The 12,133-nt window shown below is 36.0% G+C and overlaps 1 protein-coding gene across 1 annotated transcript in view; it reads left to right on the top strand.

Annotated features, from left to right (window-relative positions):
- LOC110446965 (kinesin-like protein KIF21A) overlaps window positions 1-11,471 on the top strand; it is a 137,696-nt gene extending 126,225 nt beyond the window's left edge. The window contains exons 37-42 of the mRNA XM_021492312.1: window positions 1,260-1,421; window positions 1,921-2,038; window positions 2,890-3,060; window positions 3,809-4,008; window positions 4,670-4,713; window positions 6,112-11,471. Coding sequence (XP_021347987.1) covers window positions 1,260-1,421; window positions 1,921-2,038; window positions 2,890-3,060; window positions 3,809-4,008; window positions 4,670-4,713; window positions 6,112-6,392 — 976 coding nt within the window. The 3' untranslated portion in view covers window positions 6,393-11,471. The remainder of the gene's footprint in view (window positions 1-1,259; window positions 1,422-1,920; window positions 2,039-2,889; window positions 3,061-3,808; window positions 4,009-4,669; window positions 4,714-6,111) is intronic.
- Window positions 11,472-12,133: the final 662 nt, after the last annotated feature.

Here is a 12,133-nt window from a genome sequence, read left to right as displayed (position 1 = left end):
CTTTATCAATGTGTGGGACATTCGTACCAGTCCCTCCCAGTGTGTCAAAACTCTCAGGTAAGTATCACAATGTCCCAGTCCTTTATCAATGTGTGGGACATTCGTACCAGTCCCTCCCAGTGTGTCAAAACTCTCAGGTAAATATCACAATGTCCCTGTCCTCGATCAATGTGTGGGACATTCGTACCAGTCCTTCCCAGTGTGTCAAAACTCTCTGGTAAATATCACAATGTCCCTGTCCTCGATCAATGTGTGGGACATTCGTACAAGTCCCTCCCAGTGTGTCAAAACTCTGAGGTAAATATCACAATGTCCCAGTCCTATATCAATGTGTGGGACATTCGTACAAGTCCCTCCCAGTGTGTCAAAACTCTCAGGTAAATATCACAATGTCCTAGTCCTATATCATGTGTGGGACATTCGTACCAGTCCTGCCCAGTGTGTCAAAACTCTGAGGTAAATATCACAATGTCCCAGTCCTTTATCAAAGTGTGGGACATTCATACCAGTCCCTCCCAGTGTGTCAAAACTCTCAGGTAAGTATCACATTGTCCCTGTCCTCGATCAATGTGTGGGACATTCGTACCAGTCCCTCCCGGTGTGTCAAAACTCTCGGGTAAATATCACAATTTCTCCACCCTTCACTGGCGTGTTAGCCGGGAAAGATCAGCTTGTCACCTCCTATGGGGAGATAGCCTCGTGTCGATTAGCACGTGTTCAATTGTGACGTCATTGAAATGCGTCACCGGTAATTGTGACGTCATTAAAAGAGAATGACGATATTCATACCCCACTTGTGTTTTTGTTTACAAACTTGGAAGATTATTGTTGGTGGAGTTGTGACTGAAATAATAGGATTGGAGAAAAAAATCATACCCTACCTTGAGGGTGTAACAGAGAAATCATCAACACTCGGGTGATATTTGTTGGTTGTCTAACCCTCGGCAGAGCCTCGGGTTAGACAACCAAAAAAATCACCCCTTGGGTAGGAGATTTCTCTGTTACACCCTCAAGGTAGGGGAAGATTCTATTAGTCCCTGTCTACATAAACATGTGAGTCATTCCGTCTTAAGCTCTCAGATAAGTATCACTACGTGTAAGTGTACATAACAAGAAGAATTTAGTGATGGCTCAGTAACTCTTTAAAAAAGTTTACAAGCAGTAATGGGGAAACCACAATTTCACTGGTATTAATCATAAAATGGAAGGATTTTATCAAAATGATATTTTGAATGGCATACATATTTCTTCTGTTGCAGTTCTTCTGGTCTGACAGATGATGGGCCCGTCAACTTTGCGTCGCAGCGACAGGTTGAACTGCCCCCTGGTGAGCACAACATCACAGACATTGCACTCAACAAAGACGGCACGGCTCTGTACAGCTCTGTAGGAAGTGTGGTCAGAGTGTGGGACCTCAAAAGGTGTGTATTACACTTTGGGACCTCAAAATGTAATAGTCGTCCTAACTCACTGTACATGACCTTCAAAGATGTGTTGTCTGGCTAACTCGGAGTACAATCCTCTGATAGCTAGCAATAGATTTCAAGACCCTGTTAAATTGTTAAGTAACTTAAGGAGATGATGGCCTGATACACTAATGTGCAAAAAGTCTCTTTGCTATACCTATACATAAAACATGGGAAATGATAGATAAAGATTACGGAAGCAAAATTTTAGATAAGAACATGTCAGCAATTTAATATATATCTGTAAGAGTAGATATTCTATTATCAGGGCTAAGAACTCTTGTTGAAAAGTACTAGAAAAACTATTTTAAACTGTGAAACAGTAAATGTTATTTCAATCCTTGTTCAGAACTGGGTTATATGTATGGACTAAGGGAAATGACTGTAGGTTAAGTAGAACATTCTAGATGTGCCATATTTAGAGTAGTCATGTACGAGTTGTCACCCTTTACAGCTTCAGTGCCGTTGGGAAGTTAAACGGTGGCCACCAGGCGGCAGTGATGGTACTGGCAGTAGACAAACAGGGTACCAATGATATGGTCATCACCGGCTCCAAGGACCATTACATCAAGGTACTGCCTCTCAAACTCATGTTCACACAAACAGCGTAGGCAATCATTTCTATTGAAAAATCTTGTCAAATAATAATGTACTATAGTCATATCCTGATCATTGGCTGGATCAAAGGATGTTACTTAATTAACTCATTCACCCCTGAAGACATATTTGAACTCTTCTAATTCAAAGGTTGGAATATTATAGTTCATTATGAAATTTCAGGGGTGAATGAGGTAATCTACCACTTTTACTCAGTTTCAATATATCTATCATAATACTTATAGTTGGCAGAGTTTTTAGTTAAGCAATACATGTATTTGTAGCCATAAAAAAATGCAAAATGTAAACATTAAATATAAAACTGGATTCGTTATTCTTCTAATAGAGGGTTAGTTAGCACTATATAGACCATTCCAAACTTCACACTCTTAGGAAATTGAAACTAAATATTTGTACATATTATGCTAAAGATGAAAATGAATCTGAAAAAAAGTAGTAAGTTATGATAAGTTGTTGTCAGAATGTCATCAAACTTAATCATGTATAATATGGATTACATAGATTTAAGATTTTTGTCAAACCAACCATCGGTTACAAATTATAAATTATTAAAAGTCTGTTGATGCTTATTGGCATATCTGTAAGAATTTGTAGTAATTTGTAAAGTTAAAACACCGAGCAGATACATAAAAATATGCTTTTGAAAAATATTGCGATACAGCAATATTTCATCTCTGTGTTGTGGTACGATAATTTTTACCTGTGTATTGCCTGTTACCTGTTTTCCGATATATTGTGACAGCCCTATAGTTTATATCAGTAGCATGTCAACATTAGGTCCTAGTGTAATACTGCTGTGTTGTAGGTATTTGAAGTACTGGAGGAGCGAGCTGGTATCATGGTACCGAAACATAACCTCGAGCCGCCCCACTACGACGGCATCCAGTCCCTGGCCGTCAACGGCAGCACCCTGTTCAGTGGGTCGCGGGACATGTGTATCAAAAAGTGGGACCTCACCACTAACAAACACAAACTGGTCAGTATAATGATAAAAAATATTCAAACTGGTCATTATGATTGAAAAGAAATCGAACTGGTCAGTATATTTAAAAAAATACTCAAACTGGTCATTATGATTGAAAAGAAATCGAACTGGTCAGTATATTTAAAAAAATACTCAAACTGGTCATTATGATTGAAAAACAGTCTACAATTAAAAAAATATTCAAACTGGTCATTATTGTCAATATTCAAACTGATTACTATGATAAAAAATGGGATCTTACTGCAAATGAATTCAAATAAGCCCTGATACCAGAAAACTTATCTGTGTGAATTTTAACTTACTGAAATAATCTTAAACTTCACATTTCCTGTTAAATGTTCTTTTTAAGTTATATTTTCTGCAATTCATCCAATGTGAATTTTCTTCAATAAATTCATTGAAAATGAAAATAAGGAAATCTGGGAAATCCTATAAACGTAACTAAATGCCTTGTCTGATCAGGTATATATTAATGCTTGTAAAAAACTGAATGGGAGACATATTTTTTTTTAAAGAAACATTTGTAAATTTTGTACTCCTCACTTTTACAGTGAGTGGAAAAGATATGAAAATCTCACTGTAAAATTGAGGAAAAATTAGGCAAAAGGGAGAATTTTCTGCATAACCTGTAGATTTGTAATGCAATGAATGCCTTACTTTTATGTCACAAAGAGGCATATATATATCCTTAAAGTTGTTATAGCCCTGTTCATGCTGAAATATGGCTTTGTATCCTCAGTCTCTGAACTCGGCCCACAAGGACTGGGTCTGTGCCCTGGCCTTCATGCCCAGCAGTGACATCTTGTTGAGCGGGTGCCGTAGTGGCTTCCTTAAGCTGTGGAACGTGGACACATGTCAGGCCCTCGGCGACATCAAAGCCCACTTCATGCCCATCAACTCTATAGCAACCAACTCAAACTCGATTTTTACTGCATCTAAGTAAGTAATTTGGGGTACGCTAGACTGGGTTTGTTCACCATAGAGAGAATGTGAATCAAGTATCAGTACTAAGTTTTATGTTTAGCATTCAAAATTGAAAATAAATGATGTGGAATATGATCAGATAGTTTCAAGGATGTCATTGGTAACTAGATCACTAACACACAGTACCTGTTATTGAAGCGTAAAGGAATATTAACTTCAGCATTAATTTTGCTAACACACCAAACAGTGCTTTCTGTCAATCTAGGGAACATCAGGATTCATAAGGGATGATAACAGATCTTAAGCTTGCGAAGTTTAAATTATGCGTATACACGGCTCTGTCTTGTGAAGTCACCTGGGGCCTGTTCGTTTATGCGTAACAACCGGTTTGTCCATTTTTAAATGTAACAATTTCAGGTATAAATCCTGGCGGACCTGCAAATGTTTATGCAGGCCTTGCAAGGCTTTGTCAAGGCTCGCCTGAAAGCAGTATCAGACTACTAGGTCAAACCTTATTTAATAAACGACCGAAATTTAATGGTCCGACTGGTTCAAGCGTTTAAACGAAAACGGCCTTGGTGACACCACACGTCCTTATCTATGTAGCCACCCATAGACTCCCTGCCCAATCTTCCACTCAGTACAAAATGACATTGTAATGCATTTTATCTTCCAGTGAACCTGTGGTCAAAATGTGGCAGTACCGTCGCACTCAGACATGTGAATTTGATATATGATCTCTCACACCTTCAGTATTCTCCCCTCCACTGGCATGGTCTCGTGGAGTTACCCCCCTTTGTACTGCTCTTATCTCCCCTTTGTTTGAGCTGCAGTCCTTGTTTTTTGTTTCTTACATGTTATATATTTAGATGGCATACTTTTGATTTTATCCAGAACTTAGATTGATGTTTCACATGACTCATCAGAGTTGTCTGCCCTTTGCTTGTTATGCATGCCAAGTACAGTTTATTTCGAGTATGTTATTGGTGTTGTATTGAATTTCACTTTCCACACTCTGATGTTGACAGATTGAGTTGGTTGTTTGTTGTTTAGATAGTCAATTGTTTATTTAGAATCTTTTTGTTACTTTCGCACCAAGAGTAATAATGATATTGAACATTTTTAGCTCACCTGCCCTTGTTTGTAATACAAATAATTTCTCATGGATGATTTATTTTCAAAATGAGCGATACAGGCCCTCTTTTTTTTTTCTTTTTTTTTTATTAATCTTTATACAAAATGGAAGCCAATTGTTAGGATTATTCTTCAAAGATAATTATTCATTGCAACATAATACAGGTAGTTTTGTGATTGGATTATTTCCAAACTTAGCATTGTGAAAGCTTTATGCACACACATTGTAAACAATCTTGCTCGACTTCTTCAGATTAATATTATTCTACCTAATTTCTCTAATGAATGTTAAAAAGCATACTTCTCTGGATCAGATTTCGCATCAGACTACTAATTAACCTACCTTGGTGGCTAATGCCAAGAACATTTTTTAAAAAATATATATGAAAAACTTATTTCAAGGATAATGAATTGCAGTATTTTATGGTATTAATCTGAAATCTGTTCGTGTACTTTGTAACTTGTATATAGATATCACCCACAATGTAGAGTTCTAGAAAAGATGTAGTAGACACAGCACAAGAGAAATATTCACCACTGTCATGTAAACAAATACTCGTCTTTGGACGAACATTGAACCATAATGATGGCACACGATATATGTATCAAACACACAGCTATAAATCAGTAAATAAAGAATTTGAAATCTGTAATTAATTGTAATTAAACGTAGCTAATACTATTTTATTGTTTATATTGGTTATATATACCATATATCTTCCTGATTTCCTGTCTCAGTGATGAGGTTTGATGCAGTTTACATTTATTTCGGACATGCTTTTTTGCTTGGCTTTCTTTTCCCTGAACGTTCAAAAAACAAATTCTCAAAACTTTTTTTATTCTCTATTTTGTTGCAGCTTTCAGTATTACAGTGTTTTTCTTTGGCAAATATTTACTTTTTGTTTTTTTTGTATAGTGATTTGTTTGTGATGCTTATATATTTTGTTTCTTTGCTTATTTTTCATTTCTTTCCCTCCACCTTAGTGACCACACTGTGGGAATCTGGAAGATTAAATCGCTCTCAGACTCGGGCGAGTCCAGTGCTGCCACCTCCCCCACTGAAGCCGTGGCGGACGACAAGTAAATACAACAAATCACTGGCGCCCTCTGGTGTAAAAATTTACAATAGTCTTAAGTCGTCGTCAAGTGTAAAGATCGACAGCCTCTTTGCGACGAAAATGTCAGCAGAGCAGAAAAATGATACTAACAGGACCAGTAAGATTGCTATTGGAACACACAGATCTAGTCTACACAAGATGTTGTGATACAAGACTTCCATTGATATCGAATAGAAACCCCTGGACTGCTTCATGGTTCTAGGGCTTTCTTGGCAACAGGATGAAAGATGAGAGGTGGATAGTTCAAGTCGTAATTTATTTGTTGCATGACATATATGGCAACCAGGATAAGCATTGAACAGTCCTGAATTATCATTGAAGTCACCTGATGTTGAATATGTGTAGATAGAATAGCTGATATGAAATGACTGCGATGACAGATTGATTTGATGAAAATGCAGTGATACAAATGTTTTAGAGTTTTTGAGTGAATCTCTTTTTGACCTTGACTGCTTGACTGTGATTGTAGTGACATGAACCAAGGTCGTGTAACAGGATTGTATGGTTGCTAACCATGGTAGTTCAAATGGTCAGGTACCAGAACTTTACTAGCCTACTGTTGCAAGAACTTCATAAAAGCAAAAATTAATAAACTTTCATGCCACTGTTATTGAACTTTTAAGGGGTATTATTAAAACAAAGCATTTTATAAAAACAGAATTATTAAAATTACTGCCTAACTGTTTGAGCATGTGTTAAAAACTAATCCATTTCCTTAACTAAATACTATAAGCTGATTGACAACATGTTTGTGGTTTAACTCATTCACCCCTGAAATTTCACAATGAACTATTCCAACCTTTGAATTGGAAGAGTTCAAATGTGTTTTCAGGGGTACATGAGATTCGTTTTTGTCCATAATGTGCTATGATTACATGCATGTGTCTGGGAGAGAAAAAGTGTGTGAATTTGTGGATGTATTTTTGTATTGGTGAAGAGAAAAGGAATACAGCTTAATTGTTTACCTTCTCTGTTTACACTAAACGGGTCTTTGCTTTTGTTATCCCTGTCCATTAAGGGGTTTTGTTCTTAAATGATATATCATGTATTTAAATTACTTAAAATTAATTTGTGTATATACTGCGAGTAAACATGACACGTACATTGATTATAAAATACCCAAATGTGATAAGGCAACACAGAGAACAGATCCTCACAGGGAAGAGTGTTTATGATTATTTCTGCACCGTTCATTGTTATGGTAAGAAATGTTGACAATCTCTGATAATGGTTGTGAAATTATTCCTGATAAGCTTACTGTTATGTTGTTATGAGCTTGCTTTTAAGATTTATATTGAACTGTTGATAGCTCTGTTGATTCACTTGTAAATAAATTTGCTGTAACTCATTTCGTTCCGTACTTTAGAAGGTACTCTTTAAATCTAAATTCTGGGTGAATTTTGATTGTCTCAGTCTTGGTTCTGCTTTGTTTGAAGCTGTTGAATGAACTAAAGGTTAACAGAGTTGTTGATTTTATCAGGGAGTATGGTAGGCGAGTATACCCCCCTATTTACAAATTAAGCATTTTCACATTGAAACTCAAGTATGTGCTCAGCCCATATCTCAACCATTTCTTGTCCTGGGGTCAAAGTAAACAATTTATAACGGGGAAATGTTACTAATTTTCCAATTGACAAATTGCTTACAAAATCTGATATTTTAAAAGGTATACTTTCTGAAATAAACATCTTTACCAAGAACCATTGCAAAACATTGATAGACCACCTTTATACGTACTCACTCCATCCACTGTGAGTTTGCGAGCCTCGCACTGTGGTCAAGTTTTTATCCAGGGGAGAGAACTAGGGGTAATTAATGGACATTAAATACATTTTGATCAGAGATCACTGTGTATCAACCTCATTTAAATTAATGTACAGTATATAAATGGTGATTGTTCATTGGAAAGTAAAGGTTGATGGCTATTTGTTTGTTACATGTTCATTAATGTAAACAAAGCTTTAATAAGTCTTCAAAACGTCAATCACTACCATGTCATCTTCATATTTTTTTCATATATTGCTTTCTCTGCCATTTAGGCCAAACACTGCTTTCACCTGGAGTGTCAGTTCTGTACCCTGCTCATTCAGCCCATCCTGCTTCATATCAAATATCTACAAAGTTGCTGAATGGGTGATGCGTCTGTCCTGGTTTCTGTTCTACTTAATTTGCCCCAGCAGTACTGATACATAAAATAATGTATGTTATATGTAAAAATGTATGTATATTAGCATAATTCATATATTTTAAATGGCCAGAAAGCTGCATGTCATGTGAGTTTTCTGGCTGTCAATTCAATTCTCAAAGATAATGGATTGCTTGTGAAATCTTCGAAGAAAATTTGCCAGTATATATCTTGTAGATTCATTATATTTCAATCTGCTAATATCAGTTTTTCAATTGAGAAATACTGTAAAGTTTGTAGAAATTATTTTATATTGAATTTTGATTTGCATTGTTTTAAGTTTACATAATGATATATGTATGTATATTATAGAAAGATTTAGTTTGCTTTTGTAAATAGATTTTGAGATTTTTTGTAGATGTACTATTGATTGTTGTATGTTTAAATGTACCGATGCTGCAGGGTGTAAATAAACGCTATCGGGTATGTTGGAATATATAGCACTACAACTTCCAATAAGCAACTGTGATGCCAAAGACATAAATGTATGGTGTATGATATATGTCAGTATAGCTTTTGTTTTATTATTCCTCAGTGGCTTTGCTCATTGTTATTGCCAAGTCATGTTGTCACGTTATGGTGCCATCACATACACCATGTCATGATGCCACGTCACGGGGCGATGTCATGGTGCCACGTCATGATGCCATGTCACAGTTGCAAGTCATGTCGGGTTATGGGACCAGTTAAGCCATGATGCTAACTCGTGGAACTAAGTTATGATTTTAGATCATTGATTGTCAGGTCACGGTGCTAAGTCATGGTACTAAGTCATAGTGCCAAGTCATGGTACTAAGTCATGGTGCCAAGTCCTGGTGCTAGGACGTGGTGCTATGTCCTAATGCCAGGTAAAAGTACCTATAGATCTGATGTTTGATGCATTAATACATTTTGTATACAGTTATTGCACCATTCCAGCAGTGTACATAGAGTATACCTAAGACATTTAGGTACCTAAGAAACTTGATCATTATTTAATATAACTAAGTCTACAGAGAAAAAATTCCTTCGGAGGGAAAAATTCACAATAAATGCATAAAATTTACACATGTTTTACAATGTCACTGTCTCCAGAGAATTGCTGTCTTCCCAGAATCTTCGATTGAGTTGAATCCCGGCTGTTTGGTTTGGTCAGCTGAAGGATAACTCTTACCAGGTCTTTAGGATGACCCTGCCCTGGGCTGGTCAGTTGTAGTCTATAGAGATGACTCTGACCGGTCAGTAGTAGTCCTTAGGGATGACCTTGGGCTGATCAGTTGTAAAATGTAGAGATGTCTGTGTCTGGTCAGTTTTAGTCTTTAGAGATAATCTTGGGCTGGTCAGTTGTAAGTCTGTAGGGCTGACTTCTGACTGGTCAGTTTTCGATTTTAGGGATGACCTTGGGCTGGTCAGCTGTACAGTTTACTGGGATGACTCAACCTAACTCGGTCAGATGTAATCCATAAGGGAGACTGGACTCTTCAGGCTCTACAGCTGTACTCTATTTGGATGACAAGGTTAAAATAAAGTTTATGTGTTCAAAAACATGTCTCAAATTGTTTGAGTTCCAATGCAACAGATCTCACTGTTTACAATTTGTATAGTTTTGCTGGAGAGGACTATCTCCATCAGTTTATAACAAAGACACATATATCATTGCAGGGTGTGTCAATTCATCTGGAGACTATTATATGGAACATATTTTTCATAAACTGGAGGTTGTTTCTGTAGTTTGGAACGAGATTAGAATTGTTTCTGTTTTACTTATTTTCATTGTTAACATCTGTGACCTCATTACATTCCATGCTGGTCTGTATGATCCGTTTTTTTCTCTCTACCATGCAGCATTAATCATTATATCGCCAAAGGTCTTCTGTATGTGAAGGTCAAATTAGCTAGCATTTAAGTTTACTAAAATTAAACAACAAGTTTGACCACAAATACAAACACTCCTCTTTTTCAAACATTATGTTAAATGAAGTGTGAAGCCTCATTATTCTGAATCAGATCATCCAGGCATGACATTTTACTGATCATTGATGTATCTTTGATATACCGTTTGGAAATTGGAGTGTATGGATTAGCTCATTCTCCCCTGAAATTTCATAATGAACTATTCCAACCTTTGAATTGGGAGGGTTCAAATGAGTCTAGTTAACTTTACATTTTAGTTTGTTACATTACAATGATAATGTTGGAGTTACCTCCCTTACATGCTGTCTGCTGGATCACCTTCCCACATTGTTTGTGTACATATATAGTATTGCTTGTTAACCTATTGTTGCTGTCGATTGTTCTGCAATTGTTGCAACGTTTGATTGTCTCAAGACTAGGACTTATGCTGCCATTGAATATATATATCTCCATATATTTTACATGTCACAATAAAATATTCCCACGCTGTGCTCAGTAATAAAGTATTTTAATGAATATATATATATCAGTTTAAGAAATTGACTGATTTTCTTTGTAAGTTTTTAAAACCATGTTCTTCTTTAGTAGACAAATGCAGGTTACTGCAAAGATGATTGATTTATTAGCCAAACTATAGTGCTTACTCCATCGTTTCAAAATATTTACAATTTGTAGTTACCATGCATTCAATATGTCAATAAAATCACTAGTCGATTACATGTATACAAAAAGTAACAATGCTTCTATATATACTTCATCTCAGTGTATCTCTTTTCACCAGACTTATTTCCTTCAAATTTTGTTATTTTGTGATAAAAACTCTGTAGAAAGTGTCATCTGAATACCAATTTTTGAAGGTCGTTTGTCCATACAATTATTCAGGGTTGAAAGTTGATAATACTGAAAGCAGTAATGTCTCATATATTCCATACTCATAACATTGATCAGGTTTTCATAATCACCATGTCTCATTTAGTATAACAGAAGGGCTCTAGGTATCCATGTATTGAGAGTTATCCTCCCTTGTTGTCAGGGATCACACCAGTAATATAACTTATTTAATGGCACAAATTATATATGTTACATGCTTTCCAGTGGTATGCAATGTGCATGTCGTTTTGGAAAATAAATGTATATTTTTCAATTTATTTTGTTTCATGTGTATTGTTTTACATTACCAGCAAGATATTTGTTGATATTTGGAGTATTCAAAAACAATGTTTACAAGGTTTGGACATCAAAACCACCAAACAAATGTTTGAAAGTGTACATCAACAACACTGAAAAACAAATGTTACAAAGTTAACCAAACACAGGAGTTTGAATCGGACCTTCATGCTACTGGCCTTGAAGGGGTTGTCAGAAGAGGGTAGAAAACAAAGTGTTAGAACTAGCTGTGAACAAACAGAAATATATATTGATGTAAAAGCTTTCTCTAGAGTCTTCACTCAATGTTGGCTTACAGCCGATATTTCAGTGAAATAATGACAGTTGCTACATGCTATCGAGGAGTGCTTACACTTCCTAACCAGATGATTTTCTTCAATTTGTGGATTTTTGTTTTGCCGTCAACAAGTTTTATTTCCAACTTCTTTAGAACCACTAAACTGATTGACTTTAAATTTAATACAGATATTTCTTATGATAGCCAGAACAAGTATTCTTATTTTTTTGTACAAATCCGAAATATCCAAGATGGCCACCATGACCTCTGATTGGCTGACACATTTTTGATTTCTCAAAATTGGCACAAGCAATTGACTTCAAACTTGGTACAAATCTTCCTCATGAGATCACCAACAAGTGTTCT

The sequence above is a fragment of the Mizuhopecten yessoensis genome, unplaced genomic scaffold (assembly GCF_002113885.1).
Source record: "Mizuhopecten yessoensis strain PY_sf001 unplaced genomic scaffold, ASM211388v2 scaffold3091, whole genome shotgun sequence".
NCBI classification, from domain to species: domain Eukaryota; kingdom Metazoa; phylum Mollusca; class Bivalvia; order Pectinida; family Pectinidae; genus Mizuhopecten; species Mizuhopecten yessoensis.
The sequence above is the reverse complement of the archived record's forward strand: the minus strand, read 5'-3'. Positions and strand labels throughout refer to the sequence as shown.